At 51.5% G+C, this 23,980-nt stretch overlaps 1 protein-coding gene across 1 annotated transcript; it reads left to right on the top strand.

Moving 5' to 3' along the window:
* Nucleotides 1-534: 534 nt before the first annotated feature.
* On the top strand, nucleotides 535-8,867 carry SLC35E4 (solute carrier family 35 member E4). The gene is made up of 2 exons (XM_039504482.1): nucleotides 535-1,855; nucleotides 7,191-8,867. Exons 1-2 carry the CDS (start codon nucleotides 1,117-1,119, stop codon nucleotides 7,622-7,624), a joined length of 1,173 nt encoding a protein of 390 aa, XP_039360416.1. The 5' UTR covers nucleotides 535-1,116; the 3' UTR covers nucleotides 7,625-8,867.
* Nucleotides 8,868-23,980: the final 15,113 nt, after the last annotated feature.

The following is a 23,980-nucleotide window of genomic DNA, read 5'->3' on the forward strand; positions in this document are numbered from 1 at the left end:
AGTTATTTTGGATAGGGTGTGATTTTTCTAGGGTACAGTGAAAGCAGTACAAGCATGCTAGTGTGGACACAGTTATACCAGGAGCCTTTCACTGGTACAGCTTGTTCCTTTTCCCCGACCTGAATACACTGCGCTGCTGTAAGGCTTCTGACAATGTCTGATTCCACTCTCCCCTGGCTCTGCCATTCTCAGCTCCTACTTTTCATTGCCCAGGTAGCTCCCCCGGCTTTCCCTTGGGCCTGTTTCCCCCCATGGCTCCAGGCCCAGCATTCAGACTCCAGATCCCCCATGCTGCCAGCTGGGGTTCTCCTCCCAGCGCAGTGAGTCAGTTTCCTGCAGTGACTCAGCCTGGGACCCTGACGCAGCCTCACAACAGCTCCAGCGTTTCCATGGAGACCATTGATGTTTAGGACGTTGTTGTTTTTTGGTTACGATCTGCGCCACCTTCGTCCCCCTCCCTGTAGCGGTGGGAAGCAGATGGCGACTGGCTCTGAGCAGGCCTGGGCAGGGCCCTAGCTGTCTGGCCGTGTTCACCTTACCGACTTGCGTGCGTGCACAGAGGACTGTTGTTGTTGTTGCGAGCCCCCCCCCCCCCGTTGCCCTGGTGGGGAGGAGCCTTGCATACAACCCCCCTCCCCCAACTTTCTGCTTGCTCCTGGGCGCTGTTTGCACATGGCCTTGGCACCTCACAGCTGCAGCCTGGCAGGCGAGAGTGAGAGCAGGAGCTTCCTGCTGCAGAGGGCTTGCAGCATCTCCGCTCGCTTAACCAGCTCCAGGGCAGGGATGATGGCTCGCAGCCAGGCGTGACCGTGGAGTCTCGATCTGCCATTGCAGCTTGTCTCCAGCAGTACTCAGGCTTTTCCCAGCTCTGCCTCCCTGTGATCTTCCAACCCCAGCTCTGCTCCCTGGGGAATTCTGCAGGCAGCATCGGGATGCTCAGGCTGCAGAGCTGGACACACTGATGAGTCACCGGGAGTGACTGGTCTGGTACCCTCAGGCAGGAAACAAGAGGAGAAGCTACAAAACCACCACTCACTGCAGCCAGCTGGGGCATTTGAGAAAGCAGCATGGGCCGTGCAGTGGGAGAGTGCTGAAGGGCGAGACCTTGTCGCACCCATGGGCACTGGGGTAGAACCACAAGAAGCTTGCATCTCTTCTCTGCACCCCCAGTGTCAAGCCCCCAGGCTGGTTGGGAAGGGACTAGCCTCTCCTCGTGCTGGGCCAGGAGCTGAGTCGCCCTCCAAAATGTGTCTGTCCTTCTGCCACAGAGATGAAGCAGGGATGACCTCTGCCGATGGAGGCTGGGCGCGTCGCCCCTGGAAGCCGGACCCTGGGCCGCCCGCTTATGCTCTGCCACTCCTGCTCACCGTGTTTGTCTGGCTGGCCACTGGCACCACCATGTCCAGCCTCAACAAGTGGATCTTCACCATCCACAACTTCCGGTATCCCGTGCTGCTGTCGTCCCTGCACATGCTCACGGCTGTGCTGGTGGGCTACCCACTGGCCAGGCTGCGGGCATGTGGGGATGGGGGCATGGCCCTGGGCGCCAGAACTAAGGCCAGAGTCTATCTGCTGAGCTTGACCTTCTGCGCCAGCGTAGCCTTCGGAAACCTGGGCCTCAACTACGTGCAGCTGGACTTTGCCCAGATGGTGTACACCACCACACCCCTCTTCACCCTGATCCTGTCCAAGGTGCTGCTGGGTCAGCACCACCATCTGCTGCAGTACGCTGCCATGGGGCCCATCTGCTTGGGCGCCTCCTTCAGCATCATCGGGGAGGTGCACTTCGACCAGGCCGGCTGCTGCTTCCTCTTCGCTGCCACCTTCCTCCGTGGATTAAAGTCCTTACAGCAAAGTAAGTTTCACCCCCCCTACCCCAATCTCACCCCCTTCCTCCTAGTCATCCTGGAGCCAGGGTTCCACCTCCTCTGGTCATTGTTCTCTGGCTGGGGGATCGTCAAGCCCCAGCATCCTGGCCAAAATACAGCTCTGGGAATTACCTTCAGTCACCTAAATTCAGCCAAATGGAGCACTTCTTGTCCTAGCAGCAAAGAATCCTGTGGCACCTTATAGACTAACAGTGCCACAGGATTCTTTGCTGCTTTTACAGAACCAGACTAACACGGCTACCTCTCTGATTCTTGTCCTAGAAGGCTGTGGCTGTGCTGTAGGCCAGAGGTGGCTGTACTTTGATGGAGGAAGCTACCCCTCTCTAGAGCTGGTGTCTTATCTATAAGCAACTCTGGGCTCCTCCTGGAGGAAAAGTGCTACTGAAATGACATTAATGATACTAATAGGACCATCTTCTGGTCTGTGTCTGTGCAGCACCTGGTGCAATGAGGGCTCCTGGGCACTAACGTAATACTTAATCAACCTAATCAACAATGTACAGTGCCTAGCACAGTGGAGTGCCAGGCCATGCCAGGGGCTCCTGGGCACTACCATAATATACCCCATCAACAATGTACAGTTCCTGGGTGCTACGGTAATGCGAATAATAATGAGCACGGCCTTACCCTTCTTCTGGCTGCCGCAGAGGTCTCTTTGGGTGCTAGTTAGTGTAAAAGGGGATTTAGTGCGGGAGACTGAAATCCCACATAGTGTGTACCGTTGCTGCACTGCCCAGCTCCCCCCCCACTGCCCCCTGCCAACATCCCCCCCCACAACTCGGGGAATCTCCTGAGCTCCCCACCCCACCCAGTCCTCAGCTTCTTGGACAACAAAGGGCCTGACTGCATTATGGACCCCTCTCCACCAGGGGCTGCCTTGAGACCCCCCCAAACTTCCCTCATCCAACAGCAGGCAGACGGTGCCAGCCAGGCCTGGGATTGAGCTTGTGACTTGCAGCGAAGGACTCTGCAGCCCATCACCTGAGACAGGTCTTTCCTTCCCACTGCTGGCTCTGCTGCCTCAAGAGACAGTGTGAGAGCACAAACAGCCTGTCCTACACCATCCTCCCTGGGGCCTCTTGGACCAAAATGTCCTTGGCAGCAAGCAGTGGGCAGATGCCACTGTTTGGTCTTCAGTTCCAAAGGGAATGTTTCCATCTCGGTTCCAGCCGCAGCCTGCCCTTCAGGACAACAGTTCAGTCGCCCACGGGCCCAGACATGTCCTGGCGTGCGGCCTAGTGGTTAGAGCATGGCCCTGCGCTACGGGGTTACATCCTGCTCCCCGAGTCCGAAAAGGAAGCCCTGCTGCTTGAGTGGATTGCAGGGTGGGGTCCTGCGTGGGCCCCCCTTCACAGCCCTAACTCCAGAGAGAAAATCAGAGCTGCCAAAAGCTCCTAGCACCCCAACCAACCCCCCGGCTAGTGAGCTGTTCCCCCATTATCATTCATTACCTGTATTACTGTTGCGTGTAGGCACCCCAGTCATGGCCCAGGGCCCCATTGTGCCAGGTGCTGTACAGACACAACACAGAGACAGGCCCTGCCCCCAAAGGATTTGCAATCAGAGTGAGAGATCACACCCCAAATATTAAGCAATGTGGCCTTGGTGGTTTTAGTCAATGAACCCCGCACCCTGACTGGTTTGCAAGGGGGGAGCTGGCAATTTGCCAGCCACCATCCATTGATTTTGGCTGTGGGGCAAGGGAGATTGTCACAGTTACTGAGATGATGGGGAAAAGCTCCCAGGTTCTGTTACTTGCAGGGGACTGTGTGTGTTCTATCCTGGGCCTGCCCCCGGGACAGTGCCCACTTTAAGGGGTGCTCCTCTCTCTTCTGCTCACTGTCGCTTCTCCTCCCATTTTCTCCTTTGTTCCCACCATTCCCCTTACTTGATTCGCTGGTGTGATAAATGAAGGGGGTGGGCAGCTCCCTTTTATGGACACCCAGCCAGCCAGTTAGCTATAAAATCCCTGTTAGTAGCTGTTCTCTACTTGCTTTACCTGTAAAGGGTTAAAAAAAGCCCATCAGTAAAAATAAGGGAGTGGGCACCTGACCAAAAAAGCCAATGGGAGGGCTAGAACTTTTTAAAATTGGGAAAAAACTTCCCTTTTGTTTGTTGTTGTTGTTCTCTGGAGAGAGCAGGAACGAGGCTGACTTATGCTGTAGGAAGCTTTAAGCCAGGTATGAAAAAACATCCGATCTTACCTAGAGACTACTTATTTGGAACCCCCAGATATGTAAGTAGATCAGGGAATGTCTAGAAAGACACGATTAGGGTTATTTCTTTTATTTCTTATTGGCTTGTGGACTCCTCTGTGCTAATCCCCAAATGCTTTTGTTTTGCTTGTAACCATTAAACTGGACCTCAAGAAGTTTATTCTTCATGTTTAGTTTTTGTAAGTGGGTTTTTAAAATCTAGCAAAAACCTAAGTTCCAGATATATTTTCTTTCTTTTTGTTTTTAATAAAATTTCCCCTTTTAAAGAACAGGTGTGTGTCCTAAGAGGTTTGTGCATATGTTGTTTAATAAGCTGGTGGTTTTCTTTCTCAGCTCTTGTGTGTGTGTGTGTGTGTGTGTGTGAGAGAGGGAGAGAGGGAGAGGGCTTGAGGGTACCCCACAGGAAGGAATTCCCAAGTGCTACTTCCTGGGTTCTCAAATGAGGGAGCGGTTTTCACTTGGGTGTTGGCAGCATCTACCCATCCAAGGTCAGAGAAAAGCTGTAACCTTGGAAGTTTAATACTAGCCTGGAGTGGCCAGTATTAACTTTTAGACTCCTTGCAGGCCCCCACCTTCTGCACTCAAAGTGCCAGAGTGAGGAATCAACCTGGACAGCTGGGCTCAGGACACAGGTAACTCTGCAAGGAAAGCGGCGAAGAATTGGGGCCCCATGAAGGGCTCTGGCTCCAGGGGCAGCAAGTGTCTGTTTCAAGTTGGGGCAGTGACTGCGATTCTGGCTGCGTCACTTGCCTGCCTGGGGGAGGAACTGCAGCCCTGTGCACTGAGAACGCTGTGTCAGCGTGGAGCGGACACTGGACCCAGTGCTGCCAAGGGCACGTCGCAATGGGACAGAGCAAACTGCACTGTTCCAGGTGCTGGGGAGCAGGGGGAATTCTGCCAAATGCTTTGGAATCCCACTCTGTGGAAATCTTTGAAAAATCAGGAGGGCTTTTACAGGATATTCACTCAAATCGCCTGGGGGACTAGTGAAAAGTGAGCATCCCCTGGTCCCATTCTGTGTCAAACCCTCCCCACTCCCTGAGAGATTGTGTCCCCCAGACAAGGGCTTCCCCTCAGAGCCGCCTTGATCCCTCCCCAGGAACTTCCCCTCCCCACCAGAGGCCTCCCAATTGCCCCACATCTTCTATTCCCCATGAGAGGGCTCCTAATGCCCCCAGAGACTCTGCCCCCTCTCCCAGAGTCCCTGAAATCTCCGGAGACCTTCTGCTCCCCTCCCCGCCCTCTCCATTCAGTTTCTATATTTACATTGTTATCTCAGGCAGCAGAGGCATGGAAAGGCTGACTGACTGGACTGACTGTCATTTCCATGTTCCCATTGCACTAACCCTTTGATGCTCCATAACCCCCTTCACCACTGACTGAGAGCAGGAGAGCCCAGATCTCTCTTGCTGCAGCCCCCTCTTCTCTGGCTGGTCCCTGCAGGACAGAATGACTCCCCCCAGGGCAGCACTGGGGGTGGGGTAGAGGTACCACAGGCTGCAGTTAGCCACCATTGGCAGAGGCAGCTGGGGTGTTGACTCAGCAAGGGGATGTGGGTGGGTTGAATGTTGTGTGTTGTGGCTGGACAGCATGGGCCTGTGTTTCCAAAAATTTGAGCCCATCTGGTCGGGGCCCCGGCAGGGCTGCTGGGAACTGAGCAGGCTTGGAAATATGACCCCATTTGTGGTTCCTGAGCCCTTGAAAATGTGTGTGTGTGTGTGTGTAATCCAGCTGGGCCTGCTCTGTGTGTGTGCACATGCATGCATGTTTGTGCCTTTGTGCGTGTGTGCATGCGGGCGTGTACGTAAGGGCCTGAGGCTAGTGTGTGTGATTGTGTTGTGAATGTGTTTGATGTACATTGCAGCATGAGCTGAAAGGAATATGTGTGTATCTGTGCAAGTGGATGTATGGGTGTAGCTAGCTGTGCATGTGTAGTGTGATGTGGGAATGCATGGGTAGTGTCACGCGTGGGTTGTCGATTGTGTGATGCATTAGGAGATGAATGTGTGTGTGATGTATGGGTGTGGGTCTGACAGCGTGCGGAGTGTCTGTGAGGTGCCATGGGCGGGGAGGGATGTAGGCCCTGACCTAGATCTGAGCTGGTACCAAGTCTCCATTGCTTGGGTTCTTTAGTCTGACCGCCCCACTGGGATGGGCCTGAAGGCCAGGGGCTCCCTGCTCCTGGGGCAGTCTCATCTGCCAGGCTCCTTCTGCCCTAGCGGTGGGGTCCCTGCTCACTCACCCCCCTCACTTAGGGTTGCCAAATTTCTAATAGAACAAAACTGAACACCCTAGCCCCGCCCCATCCCTTCCCTGAGGCCACGCCCCCACTCACTACATTCCCCCTCCCTTGGTGGCTCGCTCTCCCCCACCCTCACTCACTTTCACTGGGCTGGGGCAGGGGGTTGGGGTGTGGGAGGGGGTGGGGGCTCCGGGGTGGGGCCAGAAATGAGGGGTTCAGGGTGCGAGAGGGAGCTCTGGGCTGGACAGGAAATTGGGGTATGGGAGGGGGTGAGGGCTCCGACTGGGGCCAGGGATGAGGGGTTTGGGGTGCAGGAGGGGGCTCCAGGATGGGGTATGGGGCCAAGGGATTCAGACTGCAAGAGTGGGCTGTGGGTTGAGGCAGGGGGTTGGGGTGCAAGAGTGGGAATGGACTCTGGGCTGGCGCTGGGGCTGAGGGGTTTGGGGTGCAGGAGGTCCAGCTCCTAGGTGGAGGGGCCAGGAGGCTCCACGCACTGATCTTGCCCATGGTTCCTGGCCAATGGGAGTGCAGAGCTCAGGGCAGGGGCAGTGTGCGGAGCCTCCTGACCCCCCACCCCCCCACCCCGCCCCCGCCTAGGAACTGGACCTGCTGGCTGCTTCCGGAGTACAGTGCGGTGCCAGGACAGGTAGGGACTAGCCTGCCTTAGACCCGCAGCACTCTGCCAACCAGACTTTTAACATCCCAGTCAGCAGTGCTGACTGGAGCTGCCAGGGTCCCTTTTCGACCAGGCATTCCAGTGGAAAACTGGACACCTGGCAACCCTACTCTCCCTGCCCCTGCTGCATGCACCACCCAGGTGTGACCTGTCCGTCTTGCTTCCAGGTACCCTGCTGCAGGACAAGAAGCTGGATTCGGTCACCTTGCTCTGCCTGACGTCCCTGCCCAGCTTCTGCATTCTCTTCACAGCGGCTGTGGTGCTGGAGGTGGGCGCAGCCTGGGAGGGCATGCTGCACTACGGCAGCACTCTCTGGGCCTGTGTCCTGCTCAGCTGCCTGGGCTCCGTCCTCTACAACCTGGCCAGCTTCTGCGTCATCTCGCTGACCTCCGCCCTCACCATCCACGTCCTGGGCAACTTCAATGTGGTGGGAAACCTGGTGCTGTCGCACCTCCTCTTCGGCAGCCACCTGAGCGGGCTCAGCTACGCGGGCATCGGCCTCACCCTCTCGGGGATGTTCCTGTACCACAACTGCGACCTCATTGCCAGCTACTGGGGCTCCAGGCTGGCTCTGGGCCAGGACCAGGCAAAGCCAGAATGAGTCCTGTGCTGGGGCACAGTGCAACCCTTGGACTGTATAGACTGCAGTGCACGCATGCACATTTGTGTGCGTGCACACTCTTGTCCTCAGCTGGATGATGTGTATCAGATCCATTGTGTGTGTGCATATGTGTGTATGGATTCTGGTTTTCTACTGATGGAAATGTCAGACCCCCTCCCCTGGGAGTGTGTATTCATGCTCTCACTACTGATCTTTGTTGGATGGAGTAGATCAGACCTTTGTGTGTGTGTGTTTGTGTATTACTATTGTCCTCTGTTGGATGGTGTATGTCGGGGTGGGGGGGGGTGAATGGATGAGAGAAGGTGTTAGACTTGCTCAATTGTGTGTGTACCTCGTATTGGATGGAATAGCTCAGTCCCCTTCCAGTGTCTGTCAGTTCCCCTTGTGGCCAGAGTAGCTCCCTGGAGCAGCCTTGGTTTGGAGTTACCCCATGTTCAGGTTCCTAGCCCCCCCCCACCCTCTGTCTGTGGGGAGCCCTCGGATAAGCACTGCCACAGACTGTCCCAAGGGGAGTCGCAGAGGCCTAGCATCCTGGATTGTGGGTGAGTGTCCGTTCTTTTGGTACGAGCCAGCAGGCAGGGTTGGTGCCAGCATCATGCTCCTCAAAAACCGGTCTGGGTGAAACGAGGTGTCCATGATCTGGTGGATGGGCTTCTGTAGCATTCAGAAGAAACCGTAAGTAACTTTTTACGTGACTGATTCACCTGGTCTGGCCCTCCAGGTTTCCTGGCTCTGGGATGAGGCTGGGACAGGCCAGAAACCCTGAAATGCTGTAACGAAGGCTGCATTCCTGGGCCAGTGGGAATCACCTCAGAGAGCCCACCCCATGAAGGTCCAAGCCTGAGAGTTTGGAGATGCCATCAGATGGGCTCTGTAACTTTTGGATAGGCACAGAGCTGCTAGCTGAGATGCAAATTGGGTCCAGTGTCCACACACATGCACACTCTCAGGTGTGCACATGTGATCCCAGTTACACGCACACACATGTGAACACACACACTGCTTTTTAGGGACTCTCTCCACAGCCTTTAACACAGCCCAGCTGGGCCCTGGTCACCCTGCACTGCTGCAGCAGTCACGTCTGGCACCATTGTGGTGAAGAGGCCTGTTGTGGTGTTGCACTTTGGGGCGCCAATGCCAACAGCTGAGCACTGCCTGGGGCCAGGCGCATGAAACTCAACCATGGCTCCCCTTGCCCTCAATAAAGCTCTATTTTTGTCCAGTCTTGTTAAGTGGTGCTCCTAAGGAATGAAAACCGAGCTGGGCTGGGCGGGGGGAAGTGTGCTGGGGGAGGGGAGGTAATGAAGGGGCAGCATGTGGGGCAGTGTCTCTTGGTGAGGGAGATACCAAGGGATATGGGGGAACGGACCAAAAGGGAGTGTCTCTGGGTGAAGACACTGCAGGAGAGAAGCCTGGCTGGGGGCTGTGTCCCCCACTGAGGGAGAGTCAAAGCGGCAGCAATTCCCAATGGTTGGTTTTGGAGGGACTGTTTCCCAGGAAGTGCCGTTCCTCAGCACAGAGCTGGTTATGGCACAGCCCACGGCAGGGCTCCTCACTGCCCTGCTCACCAGAGCCGGCCCAGGGATGCGCTTACAGCCCCGGCCCACAGGCCAGCTGAGGGGTGGTGACCCTCCATGCACACAGTGCTATGGCAGCTGGAAGGCTCGGCCTGCAATGCCAGGCTGCCTTTCACTGTCTTCTAGCAGGGGAAGGTGAAATACCCACATTGCCCTTCAGGGACAGGTTAGGGACAAGCTGAACCTTCCATGCCAGGGGTACTAAAGCTGCGGTTCTTGGAGTCATGTCACTTGGGTGACTTGGGTGGATGGTGCATTTTCTGTTCTTATTATCCTTTGACAACAGAGCCTTCTCATATTCCTGTTTATCCAGTTTTACCTGGCCCATGACAGGCTCCAGCCAGGGGCGGCTCTAGCAATTTCGCCGCCCCAAGCACGGCGGCACGCCGCGGGGGGCGCTCTGGTGGTCGCCGGTCACGCGGCTCCGGTGGACCTCCTGCAGATGTGCCTGCGGGAGGTCCACCGGAGCCGCGGGATCAGCGGACCCTCCGCAGGCACGCCTGTGGGAGGTCCACCGGAGCCGCCTGCCACCCTCCCGGCAACCGGCAGAGCGCCCCCCGTGGCATGCCACCCCAAGCACGTGCTTGGTGTGCTGGTGCCTGGAGCACATTAACTCTTTCAAGCCCTGACTTGTGTCTAAATTCATAATCTTACTGTATATGCTGCGATTTCACGTTGCTGAATGGTCCACAGAATTGTGCTTTGGCAGCTTGGTTTTCATAAAAAAAACCCCAAAGTGACATCCCACAAAACATTCATGTGCATGAATAGAACCCAGTTTACATGTGCATGCCTATGAGAACTCCTTGGGCCCACTCCCAGGGTTATAAAGATCAGCACAAAGGTTTGCAGTTGGGGACCATGGCGAATACCCAGCTTTGCGAACAGGGGCCACTAACAGGGAGTTTCGAGATGAGTTCTCTGTGTGAAGGAGGAGCAAATACGGGACCCTTGGGGTAAGTGGCTGTCTGTAGTGTGTGTTTGTGTTTGGGGGGGTTACTTTCCGTGTGCTGAGCTTGTGTTTGTCTGTTTGTTTGAAGGACTGTGTGCTGTAGCCCGCAGTTGCAAGCTATGAGCTTCTAAACAAGGTTTGAACTCTAGAAGCCTCTGTTCATTGGCTGAGCCTTAGTCAGGGGGCAGGGCTGTCAGGGAGGCCAGGGCTTTATAAAGCAGTGAGTCAGCGACCAGGGGCCACTAACAGCAGATTTCAAGAGGGAGTTCAGAAGGGGAGCTGGAGGGGGGTGAGGTACACTTGCCATTCTTTAAAACCTCTAAACTAAACTATAATCAAAACTTCTTGATTTAAACAAAAACCCTGTCATTAACCTAGGTAGCGGTAGGAGACAATGCAGGCAGAAGCCCAGCAGCAGAGGGGGGGCTATCCTGTTTGTTGCACTGAGTGTAGCATGTATGATTACCTGCCCTGTGGGCGGGTGGCGTATGTGTACATTCGGTGCAAGCAGGGCTGGCTCTAGGTTTTTTGCCGCCCCAAGCAAAAAAATTTTTTGGCTGCTCCCCATCCCAGCCCTGAGCTCCCCCCTGCATCCCCCTGCTACCCCAGCCCTGGGATCTCCCCCCCACACCCCCAGCCCCTGCCACCCCAGTGCTGGGCTTCCCCCTTTCCCCCACCAGTGCCCTCCCCCCACCCCCCTGCCGCCCCAGCCCTGGGCTCTCCCCCCTGCCACCCACACCCCCTGCAACCCCAGCCCTGGGCTCTCCCCTTTCCCCCCACCAGTGCCCCCCACACCTCCTGCCACCCCAGCCCTGGGCTCTCCCCGCCCCACCTGCACCCTCCTTCCGCCGCAGTCCTGGGTCACTGGTAACTCGCTCCCAGGGCGGCTCATTCAGCAGGAATTTTGGATGTGCACAAAACACAGACAGGATTGGTTCCCATATGGTTACAGAACTGCAGTAAAGTGGAACAATTTTCAGCTTGTGTGATTGGAGGATATCTGGATGCATATCTGTCATAGGTTTGTTCCCCACTTTGAACTTTAGCGTCCAAAAGATGGGGACCTGCATGGATCCTTCTAAGCTTAAATCCTAGCTTAGATCTGGTACCAATGCCACCAGCCAGGTTTCAGTGTCTGGCACACTCTCTGTTCCCCCAAAGCTTTCCCTGGGGAATACAGATCCAAACTCCTGGGATCTTAACACAAATGGAAATAAACCATTCCCCCTCCCAGACTTTCTCTCCCTTGGTCGTCAGGGAAAACTTCTTTGATTCAAACTCCTTGAATCTAAAACAAAGAGGGATTCACCTTCTCCCCTCCTCTCTTCCCCCCACCTATCCCTGGTGAGTCAGACTAATCCCCTGGGGTCTCAAACAAGGGAAAAATCAAACAGGATCTTAAAAAGAAAAACTTTTAATTAAAGAAAGAAAAAGTAAAAACATATCTCTGTAAAATCAGAATGGAAGTTTACAGGGTACAGCTTATGAAACTAGAGAACTAGCATCAGTACAAATACAGCAAAGAGGTAAAATATGGTTCCAGCAAACACACATTTGCAAATACAGAAATCAAATTAAAAGACTAATCCGCCTTTCTACTACTCACTATACTGAATAGAAGAGAATACTTCAGGAAGTTTGGAGAGCCTAGATATATGTCTGGCCCCTCTTAGATCCAAAGAGAGAACACCCCCCAAAATAAAGAACACAAACAAAGGCTTCCCTCCACCGAGGTTTGAAAGTATCTTGTCCCCTGATTGGTCCTCTGGTCAGGTGTTAGCCAGGTCCACTGAGCTTGTTAACCCTTTACAGGTAAAAGAGACCTTAACCCTTAACTATCTGTTTATGACAATATCATAAGACTGTCCTCCATAAATGAGGAAAAGTTGCGGTGCCTTTATTATTCTTTTGTTCCACTCTTTCTTTCTATGGAGAATTTGCCAATGCAATATCACTTTCTTCCTTTTAAACAGACAAACAAACAAACAAACAAACAAAAAGGCAATGGCTGTTGAAAATCGCAATTCCAGTCCTAATAACCACTGGGAAGCATTTCTTGCTCAATTTTATCCTACTTTTTCTACAGCAAGTTACAGTGGATCAGTATATTTGATTTGGGAGAAATGAAGTAACAGCTGCCCAAACTGAGCTTGAGGTGTTCAAATCTGGAAGGCAGGTGCTGGGGGTGGGGGCTGTGACTCCGTGGGGAAGCATGGCAGCATATATGCAGCAGCGTCTGGCACTGCGCGGAGCCAGACACGCTGGTCTGAGTGGCACAGTAAGCGGGCTGGGGGGGCGGGTTGGAGAAGGGGTAGGGGATTCCCAGGGGTCAGTCAAGGGACAGGGAGCAGGGGTTGGATGGGGTGGAGGTTCAGGGGGCAGTCAGGGGCAGAGAGAAGGGGGGGTTAGATGGGTCAGAGGTTCAGGGGGGCAGTCAGGGGACAGGCAGCGGTTGGATAGGCATGGGAGTCCCAGGGGTTTGTCATAGGACAGGTAGGGGTGGGGTCCTGGGGGAGTTGGGGGGGCTCAGGAGGGGGCAGTTGAGGACAAGGAGAAGGGAGGCTTAGATAGGAGGTGGGGTCCGGGGGGGAAGTTAGGGGCAGGGATCTCGGGAGGGGGCAATCAGGGGACAAGGAACAGCGGCGCTTAGATAGGGGTGGGGTCCTGGGGGCAGTTAGGGGCAGGGGTCCCGGGAGGGGGTGATCAGGGGACGGGGGGGTTTGGATGGGTTGGGGTTTGGGGGGGGGCAGTCAGAGGGATAGGAGTGTCCTGTTTTTTGAATGTTAAAATATGGTCTCCCTACCATTCACAGCACTCACAGCACGCTGCCGCATGAGGTCCCCCTCCTTCCTTTCCAGTTGGTAGTTGCCAAGGGCATGCTGGGAAATGTAGTTCTTTCCCTGCTCCAGGGCTGGCTCTATAGGCAGGGAGCTAACCAAGGAACTAGCTCCCAGAGCCCCCTGTTGGTTCTCAGCTTCCCTGCCGCCCTTGCAAATGGGCTGCCCCAAGCAGGTGCTTGCTTTGCTGGTGCCTAGAGCCGCCCCTGGGTGCAAGGCACTCCTGGCCCTCAGAGACCGCGAACGGGCTTTGGAGGCCAGGGTGGCGGAACTGGAGGAGCTAAGAGAGGCAGAGAGGTATGTTGATGAGGCTTTCCGGGACACTGTAGAATTGTCCCACCTCCGCTCAGACAGCCCCTGCACTGTTGAGGAGGAAGAAAGGCCCAGGGAAGCAGAGCAGTCAATGGGAGCAGAGGGAAACCCTCCCATAGTTGGGACCCTCCTTCCAGGTGATGCTGGGGTATCTTCTCACACTGTGGGGAGGGAACTGCAGTCATTAGAAAAAGGCAGGTGTTAGTAATGGGAGATTCGATCATTAGAAACATAGATAGCTGGATAGTTTGTGATGACCGGGAGAACCATACGGTGACTTGTCTGCCTGGTACAAAGACTGCGGATCTCTCGAGGCATCTAGATAAACTTATGTGTAGTGCTGGGGAGCAGCCAGTGGTCATGGTACATGTAGGTACCAGTCACATAGGGAAGGGTAGGAGAGATGTCCTGGAGGCCAAATTTAGGGTGCTAGGAAAGAGACTGAAATCCAGGACCCAGGGCCACCTGGGGGGGAAGTGGGGCAATTTGCCCCCCACGAGAGTTTTCAGGGGCCCCCACAAGAGTTTTCGTCGTGTCCTTCAGTGCTGCAGAACATACCCGGAGCGAGTGAAGAACCTGCTGCCGAAGACCCGGAGCTTCTTCCGCTCCAGGTCTTCGGCAGCAATTCGGCGGCAAGGGCTCCTTCCGCTCCGGGTATTTAGCAGCAGTTCGGCAGTTGGTCCTTCACTCGCTCTGGGACTCGCCACCAAAGTGCCTCGAAGACTCAGAGTGGAAGGATCCCCACCACCAAAGACTCCAGGCCCCCTGAATCCTCTGGGCGGCCCTGCCAGGACCTCTATGGCAGCATTCTCAGAAATGCTTCCAGTTCCACGCGCAGGGCCAGGTAGGCAGGCAGAGTTTCAGAGTCTCAATGCATGGATGAGACAATGGTGTCGAGAGGAGGTATTTAGATTTATTAGGAACTGGGGAAACTTTTGGGATGGGGGAGTCTATATAGGAAGGATGGGCTCCACCTAAACCAAAGTAGATCTAGACTGCTGGCACTTAACATTAAAAAGGTTGCAGAGCAGTTTTTAAACTAACTGATTGGGGGAAGCCAATTGCTGCAGAGGAGCATGTGGTTCAGACAGAGACTTCTCTAGGTTTTAGTCAGGAGGAGAGGATGGAAGAGGATAAAGTAGGGGCCAGATCAGACGAGAAACAGTCCCATAAAAAAGAATTTGACACATCAGAAAAGGGCAGACAAATAAACAGTGACAAGTTTTTAAAGTGCTTGTACACAAATGCTAGAAGTCTAAATAATAAGATGGGTAAACTAGAATGCCTCATGTTAAAGGAGGATATTAATCTAACTGGCATCACAGAAACCTGGTGGAGTGAGGACAATCAATGGGACACAATCATTCTGGGGTACAAAATATATCGGAAGGACAGAACAGGTTGTGTGGGGCGCAGTGGTGGGGTGGCACTTAATGTAAATACAATCAAATGAAATAAAAATCTTAAATGAATCCACATGTTCCATAGAATCTCTATGGATAGGAATTCCATGCTCTAATAAGAATATAACAGTAGGGATCTATTATCGACCACCTGACAGGACAGTGATAGTGACTATGAAATGCTAAGGGAGATTAGAGAGGCTGTAAAAATAAAGAACTCAATAATGGTGGGGGATTTCAATTATCCCCATATTGACTGGGTACATGTCACCTCAGGACGAAATGCAGAGACAAAATTTCTCGATACTTTAAATGACTGCTGCTTGGAGCAGCTGGTACAGGAACCCACAAGGAGAGAGGCAGTTCTCGATTTAGTCCTGAGTGGAGCGCAGGATCTGGTCCAAGAGGTAACTATAGCAGGACCGCTTGGAAATAGTGACTATAATAACAACATTCCTGTGGTGAGAAGAACACCTCAACAGCCCAACACTCTGGCATTTAATTTCAGAAAGGGGAACTATGCAAAAATGAGGAGGTTAGTTAAACAAAAATTAAAAGGTACAGTGACTAGAGTGAAATCCCTGCAAGCTGCATGGACACTTTTCAAAGACACCACAATAGAGGCCCAACTTAAATGTATACCCCAAATTAAAAAACACAGTAAAAGAACTAAAAAAGAGCCACTGTGACTTAACAACCATGTAAAAGAAGCAGTGGGAGATAAGGCATCTTTTAAAAAGTGGAAGTCAAATCCTAGTGAGATAAAGAGAAAGGAGCATAAACACTGCCAACTTAAGTGCAACAGTGTAATAAGAAAAGCCAAAGAGGAGTTTGAAGAATGTCTAGCCAAAAACTCCAAAGGTAATAACAAAGTGTTTTTAGGAAGCCTGCTAAACAACCAGTGAGGCCCCTGGATGATCAAGATACAAAAGGAGCGCTTAAAGACGATAAAGTCATTGCGGAGAAACTAAATTAATGCTTTGCTTTAGTCTTCAGGGCTGAGGATGATAGGGAGATTCCCAGACCTGAGCTGTCCTTTGTAGGTGACAAATCTGAGGAATTGTCACAGATTGAAGTGTCACTAGAGGAGGTTTTGGAATTAATTGATAAACTGAACAGTAACAAGTCACCAGGACCAGATGGCATTCACCCAAGAGTTCTGAAAGAACTCAAATGTGAAATTGCGGAACTATTAACTATGGTTTGTAACCTGTCCTTTAAATCAGCTTCTGTACCCAATGACTGGAAGTTAGCTAATGTAACGCCAATATTTAAAAAGGGCTCTAGAGGTGATCCCGACAATTAGAAACTGGTAAGTCTAACGTCAGTACCGGACAAATTAGTTGAAACAATAGTAAAGAATAAAATTGTCAGACACATAGAAGAACATAAATTTTTAGGCAAAAATCAACATGGTTTCTTTAAAGGAAAATCATGTCTTACTAATCTATTAGAGTTCTTTGAAGGGGTCAACAAACACGTGGACAAGGGGGATCCAGTGGACATAGTGTACTTAAATTTCTAGAAAGCCTTTGATGAGTTCCCTCACCAAATTAAGTTGTCATGGGATAAGAGGGAAGATCCTTTCATGGATTGAGAACTGGTTAAAAGACAGGGAACAAAGGGTAGGAATGAATGGTAAATTTTCAGAATGGAGAGGGGTAACTAGTGGTGTTCCCCAAGGGTCAGTTCTAGGACCAATCCTATTCAACTTATTCATAAATGATCTGGAGAAAGGGGTAAACAATGAGGTGTCAAAGTTTGCAGATGATACTAAACTCTCAAGATAGTTAAGATCGAAGCAGACTGTGAAGAACTTCAAAAAGATCTCAGAAAACTAAGTGATTGGGCAACAAAATGGCAAATGAAATTTAATGTGGATAAATGTAAAGTAATGCACATTGGAAAAAGTAACCCCAACTATACATACAATATGATGGGGGCTAATTTAGCTACAGCTAATCAGGAAAGAGATCTTGGAGTCATCGTGGATAGTTCTCTGAAGACATCTACGCAGTGTGCAGCAGCAGTCAAAAAAGCAAACAGGATGTTAGGAATCTTTGAAAAAGGGATAGAGAATAAGACGGAGAATATCTTATTGCCCTTATATAAATCGATGGTACGCCCACATCTTGAATACTGCATACAGATGTGGTCTCCTCATCTCAGAAAAGATATACTAGCATTAGAAAAGGTTCAGAGAAGGGCAATTAAAATGATTAGGGGTTTGGAACGGGTCCCATATGAGAAGAGATTAAAGAGGCGAGGACTTTTCAGCTTGGAAAACAGGAGACTAAGATTCATAGATTCTAGGACTGGAAGGGACCTCGAGAGGTCATCGAGTCCAGTTCCCTGCCCTCATGGCAGGACCAAATACTGTCTAGACCATCCCTGATAGACATTGATCTAACCTACTCTTAAATATCTCTAGAGATGGAGATTCCACAACCTCCCTAGGCAATTTATTCCAGTGTTTAACCACCCTGATAGTTAGGAACTTTTTCCTAATGTCCTAAACCTCCCTTGCTGCAGTTTAAGCCCATTGCTTCTTGTTCTATCCTTAGAGGCTAAGGTGAACAAGTTTTCTCCCTCCTCCTTATGACACCCTTTTAGATACCTGAAAACTGCTATCATGTCCCCTCTCAGTCTTCTCTTTTCCAAACTAAACAAGCCCAATTCTTTCAGCCTTCCTCCATAGGTCATGTTCTTTAGACCTTTAATCATTCTCGTTGCTCTTCTCTGGACCCTCTCCAATTTCTCCACATCTTTCTTGAAATGCGGTGCCCAGAACTGGACACAATACTCCAGTTGAGGCCTAACCAGCGCAGAGTAGAGCGGAAGAATGACTTCTCGTGTCTTGCTCACAACACACCTGTTAATGCATCCCAGAATCATGTTGGCTTTTTTTGCAACAACATCACACTGTTGACTCATATTTAGCTTGTGGTCCACTATAACCCCTAGATCCCTTTCTGCCATACTCCTTCCTAGACAGTCTCTTCCCATTCTGTATGTGTGAAACTGATTGTTCCTTCCTAATTGGAACACTTTGCATTTGCCTTTATTAAACTTCATCCTGTTTACCTCAGACCATTTCTCCAATTTGTCCAGATCATTTTGAATTATGACCCTATCCTCCAAAGCAGTTGCAATCCCTCTCAGTTTGGTATCATCTGCAAACTTAATAAGCGTCCTTTCTATGCCAACATCTAAGTCGTTGATGAAGATATTGAACAGAGCCGGTCCCAAAACAGACCCCTGTGGAACCCCACTTGTTATACCTTTCCAGCAGGATTGGGAACCATTAATAACTACTCTCTGAGTACAGTTATCCAGTCAATTATGCACCCACCTTATAGTAGCCCCATCTAAGTTGTATTTGCCTAGTTTATTGATAAGAATATCATGCGAGACAGTATCAAATGCCTTACTAAAGTCTAGGTATACCACATCCACTGCTTCTCCCTTATCCACAAGACTCGTTATCCTATCAAAGAAAGCTATCAGATTGGTTTGACGTGATTTGTTCTTTACAAATCCATGCTGGCTATTCCCTATCACCTTACCACCTTCCAAGTGTTTGCAGATGATTTCCTTAATTACTTGCTCCATTATCTTCCCTGGCACAGAAGTTAAACTAACTGGTCTGTAGTTTCCTGGGTTGTTTTTATTTCCCTTTTTATAGATGGGCACTATATTTGCCCTTTTCCAGTCTTCTGGAATGTCTCCTGTCTCCCATGATTTTCCAAAGATAATAGCTAGAGGCTCAGATACCTCCTCTATTAGCTCCTTGAGTATTCTACGATGCATTTCATCAGTCCCTGGTGACTTGCAGGCATCTAACTTTTCTAAATGATTTTAACTTGTTCTTTTTTTATTTTATCTTCTAAACCTACCCCCTTCCCATTAGCATTCACTCTGTTAGGCATTCCTTCAGACTTCTCGGTGAAGACCGAAACAAAGAAGTCATCAAGCATCTCTGCCATTTCCAAGTTTCCTGTTCCTTTTTTTCCCTCCTCACTGAGTAATGGGCCTACCCTGTCCTTGGTCTTCCTCTTGCTTCTAATGTACCGATAAAATGTCTTCTTGTTTCCCTTTATTCCCATAGCTAGTTTGAGCTCATTTTGTGCCTTTGCCTTTCTAATCTTGCCCCTGCATTCCTGTGTTGTTTGCCTATATTCATCCTTTGTAATTTGTCCTAGTTTCCATTTTTGCTATGACTCCTTTTTATTTTTTAGATCAGGGATAGACAACCTTTCAGAAGTGCTGTGCCGAGTCTTCATTTATTCACTCGAATTTAAGGTTTTGTGTGCCAGTAATATATTTTAATGTTTTTAGAAGGTCTCTTTCTATAAGTCTATAATATATAACTAAATGATTGTTGTATGTAAAGTAAATAAGTTTTTAAAAATGTTTAAGAAGCTTCATTTAAAATTAAATTAAAATGTAGAGCCCCCCGGACCGGTGGCCAGGACCCGGGCAATGCAAGTGCCACTGAAAACCAGCTTGTGTGCTGCCTTTGGCACCCGTGCCATAGGTTGCCTACCCTTGTTTTAGATCATGCAAGATCTCGTGGTTAAGCCAAGGTGGTCTTTTGCCACATTTTCTATCTTTCCTACCCAGTGGAATAGCTTGCTTTTGGGCCCTTAATAGTGTCCCTTTGAAAAACTGCCAACTCTCCTCAGTTGTTTTTCCCCTCAGTCTTGATTCCCATGGGACCTTACCTATCAGCTCTCTGAGCTTACCAAAATCTGCCTTTCTGAAATCCATTGTCTCTATTTGGCTGTACTCCCTTCTATCCTTCCTTAGAATTGCAAACTCTATGATTTCATGATCACTTTCACCCAAGCTGCCTTCTACTTTCAAATTCTCAGCGAGTTCCTCCATATTTGTTAAAATCAAGTCTAGAACAGCTTCCCCCAGTAGTTTTTTCAACCTTCTGAAATAAAAAGTTGTCTGCAATGCAGTCCAAGAACTTATTGGATGGTCTGTGCCCTGCTGTGTTATTTTCCCAACATATATCTGGATAGCTGAAGTCCCCCATCACCACCAAATCTTGGGCATTGGATGATTTTGTTAGTTGTTTAAAAAGGTGGGATATGATAGAGGTATATAAAATCATGAGTGGTGTGGAGAAAGTGGATAAGGAAAAGTTATTTACTTGTTCCCATAATATAAGAACTAGGGGCCAACAAATGAAATTAATGGGCAGCAGGTTTAAAACAAATAAAAGGAAGTTTTTCTTCACACAGCACACAGTCAACCTGTGGAACTCCTTGCCTGAGGAGGTTGTGAAGGCTAGGACTATAACGGGGTTTAAAAGAGAACGAGATACATTCATGGAGGTTAAGTCCATTAAGTCCAGGATGGGTAAGGAATGGTGTCCCTAGCCTCTGTTTGTCAGAGGGTGGAGCTGGATGGCAGGAGAGAGATCACTTGATCATTGCCTGTTAGGTTCACTCCCTCTGGGACACCTAGCATTGGTCTCTGTCGACAGACAGGATACTGGGCTAGATGGACCCTTTGTCTGACCCAGTATGGCCGTTCTTATGTTCTTACATGGACTTTTTTATCATTAGATATGAAAGGGCTTTACAAAGGAGGTCAGTACCATTAGCCCCATTTACTGGTGGGAAACTGAGGCACAGAGCGGGGGAAGTGACTTGCCCAAGGTCACACAGCCGGGCAGTAACAGAGCTGGGTCTAGCTCCCAGCTCTCCTGAGGCCCAGTCTGGTGCACTATCCACTAGACAGCATTGCCTAGCTGTAACCCGTTCCTAGCTGTGACTCTCATGTTGGCAAAGGAAACCTTGACAACATGAACTGAATGTAGCAGAGGACATAGACTCCTTCCTGAGTTGGCAGCCAGTCCAAAATAACATGTGAACTGCTCCATTGAATGCAAAGGGAAGTTGACTCTGAAACCTAAAGATTATTTCAAATATCAGCACTTGGCTATTTCCCTGCTGACAGCTTTATCAGGAGCATCCAGCTAATAGGTTTATCCCACAGTCAGAAACCGCCACCCCAGGTGGGGAGGTTAGCATCAAAATAAATAACACCGGAGCTGCTGTACTAATTGCGTTAGTTTTCATGCCTCTTTCAGTATTAACATCTGGCTTTCCAATTAGCTGAAGCCATCCAGCCTGTTGGCTCTATGTCTTCTCAGGGACCAGGCCCACGGAACGGCACCAGACAGCAACCCGAAGCATTGCAACCCCCTCCCCTGATCAGTTTCTCTGAGAGTTGTACTTGGTCTATCTTGGAGTCCCAGCTTCATACACAGCTGGCTTTAGGGCCCTGCTGGAGCCTCACCCTGCCGCAAACTTGCCTAGAACATTGCACCTGGGGACAGACGTTGCTGGGGAATTCAGCAAATCAAAACAAAGGTGACTAGAGTTCACTTGTTGTGGCTTTACTCTTTGGTAACCCTGTGATCATACTGAGTGGGGAGGGCCTGCACTGGCCTGGGGCTTGGGTTCGGCTGCCCAGACAGGTGCACCAGCCAGCCTTGATTTAGGGCTTTAGGAGTCTAGGAATAGTCACTTGGTACAGCTGTAGTTCAAGTGTGTTTGCCCCCCTAAACCTAAGGGGACTCCCGCTGCCCAAGTCAAAATCTGACTCCTAAAGCTCTCCCATTTTCTGGCTATAGAGCTGCCCAGCTAGTCTCCAGTCATGTGACACTGGAGTGAGACACTGCAAACTTTCTGCCAGTCCCCGAGCTGCCAGCCAGCTCAGAGCCCTGGTGGCTTCCCCATGCCCTGCGCTAATGCAGGCACCTGAACTTTCACTTCTGTCTGCTCTAACCCAGGTGTCAAGTTGCTGCGTGTCTGGGTTGCAGGTATTTCGAGGGGCTCTCTGGCACTTCATGGTGGTGGGGGATAAAGCAGTGTGAGTTGGGAGCCAGGTGTTTGTGTGACGGCCTGATGAGACACCGGTTACTTTGATGTGTGTTGGTATGTGCTCAGAGACATGCTTAGTGTCGAAGGCCCAGCTCCCATGCACCGGGGTGTATCCGGCCATCAGAGCCATGGAGCATTGAAATGTGGGGCTCTGTTTATGGGCCTACTGCTGTCAGTGCTTTTGGAGGTCACCTCTCAAGCTTGGCCCCATGACCGCGAGGGCTGGAAACTTGCTGCTTTTTAAAAAGAGAGCTGAGAGTCTTCCCTGTTCCTGGGCCTCCAGGAGGTGGGGCAGAAGAAAAGCACAGAGTGTTTGAGGGGCTCGGCAGCCCGCATTGGGATGTTAACACAGCCTGGCTTTCCCGGCAGTGTGGCTCTTTGTCTGGGAGGGGCCAGAGCGCTGAAGCCAGGATCAAAACTGTTAGGTTGCCAATGGGATGCAGGAGCCTCCTTCCCAGTGGGTACCTAATCCCTCTCGGGAGGCTGACGCTAGCACAGCTAGTCTACGTGGTTGCACTGAGTTGGCATCTCTGTGATGCTGCTGCATCATCATTGCTGGCTAAGCTTTCTGAGCTTGGTTCAGTCCAGAGCCTCAGAGGTAATTAAGTGCCCAGCTCCTGCTAATTTCAAGGGGAGTGAGGTGCCTTGACACCTTTCAGGGCCTGGACCCTCACTGGTGGTGCAGCATGCAGGGACAGAAGGCAGCTGGTCAGGCTTGCCCTATTTTACAGCTGTGGAAGCTGGTTTGCACCTCTCCCCCATAAGAGTGCAGGTCCACCTCGGCCAGGCCTCTTTGACCAGCATTCCTCTTCTCTAGCCCACCTGTGTGCCATTCCATGCCCCTTTTCCCCGCTCCTTCAGAAATGGGGCAGACCTGGCCCTGTGCTGGGACGTGGAGAGCCCTACACCGGAGGTGGCACGTCACACTAGCATAGCTGGTACAAAGGGGCCATGTGGCAGCGAGAGCTGGGCCAAGCAGCTGGTGGAGTCTCTGCTCCTTGCTCTGAGCCCTCTTAGGCTGTGATCTCAACCCGATGGCATTCATCTGCCCCAGGCAGTGGGTGGGAACTGGTTACCCACAGTTTCCACTGACTCAGGCTTCCCAAAGGCTGGGCTGGGCTAGGAGGGCTCTGGCTGCAGAAACAGCTGCAGTATGTTAGCTGTGCTGCTCTTGGCCGGATACGATGAGTGTTCTGGTCAGGAACAGGCAGAAAGAGAAAAGCAGCGACCCGAGGAGGCCCTTGCACACAGCACGCCCCACAGGAAATTGGGAGAGGGTGCAGAAAAGAGCCACAAACATGAGCCCCAGGCTGAAGAAAATGCCTGACAGTGGGAGCCGGATAAACTGAACCGATCAGGCTCCATCCGAAGGACGACTGAGAGGGGATGTGATTATGGTGCCTAGCTACCTTCGTGGCGAGACAACATGGGTACCAAGGGGCTCTTTGAGCACATGGAGAAAGGCAGGACTAGACCCAGTGGCTGGGAGCTGAGCCAGACTCATTCCAAGGGGAAATGGGGCCCAGTTTTTCCCCAGGCAGGGCAATTGTTCCAGTGGCTACAGTCCCACGGGACTTGGGGGAACCTCCATCTTTGGATGTCTTCAACCCCTGACCAGATGGTGCCTTTCTGGAAGACACGCATTAGCCAGATGCTATTTACTGGGCTCCAGACAGGGGTAACTGGGTGAAAATGAATGGCCTATGCTATGCAGGGGGGTCAGCCAAGATGATCTAATGGTCCCTTGTGACTTACACTCTACAAACACTCCCCAACCAGCCAGCACGGTCCCCCCAGGAACAGCCTGTAATGCCCAAGAGGCAGCTGCTCCCTGGCTGTGAGGCTGCCTGCCCCTTGTGTGTGCTATTCCTGTGGCTGGCTGCTCCAGGGCCATTCAGGAGAGCAGCCTTGGTGGAGCTGCCAGCCACAGCAGCAGGAGGTTCCTGCATGGAGAGGGGGATATAGCAGCAATCCTGACCCCTGCACCCCCATGCCAGACCTCCCCCTCCCCAAGACCCCACCGGCAGCCAAGCTCCCCTTAACCCCCCACCCCACTTCTTCCTCCTCCTCCCTGAGCGCTCCACGTCCCTGCTTCTCCGCCTACCTCCCAGCATTTCCTGCCTCGCTCTGGGAATGGGGGAGGAGCGGGAACATGGCACGCTCAGGGGAAGAGGAGGGGCAGGGATTTGGGGAAGGAGTTGGAATATTGGCAGGGAGGGGGTGGAGTTGGGGTGGGAAGAGGCAGGGGTGGAGTGGGGGCGGGGCTGGGGGCAGAGGTGGAGTTGAGCACCCACGGGAAAGTGGGGAAGTCGGCGCCTATGGCCTAATCCCCCTGCTCCGCTGCCCCAATGC

This window comes from Mauremys reevesii, linkage group 18 (genome assembly GCF_016161935.1).
Source record: "Mauremys reevesii isolate NIE-2019 linkage group 18, ASM1616193v1, whole genome shotgun sequence".
In the NCBI taxonomy this organism is placed as follows: domain Eukaryota; kingdom Metazoa; phylum Chordata; order Testudines; family Geoemydidae; genus Mauremys; species Mauremys reevesii.

Coding starts and splice junctions, on each gene's coding strand:
- SLC35E4 (XM_039504482.1), top strand. CDS start 1,117: ATGGGCACTGGGGTAGAACCACAAGAAGCTTGCATCTCTTCTCTGCAC. Junction 1,856..7,190: donor ATTAAAGTCCTTACAGCAAA/GTAAGTTTCACC, acceptor TCTTGCTTCCAG/GTACCCTGCTGCAGGACAAG.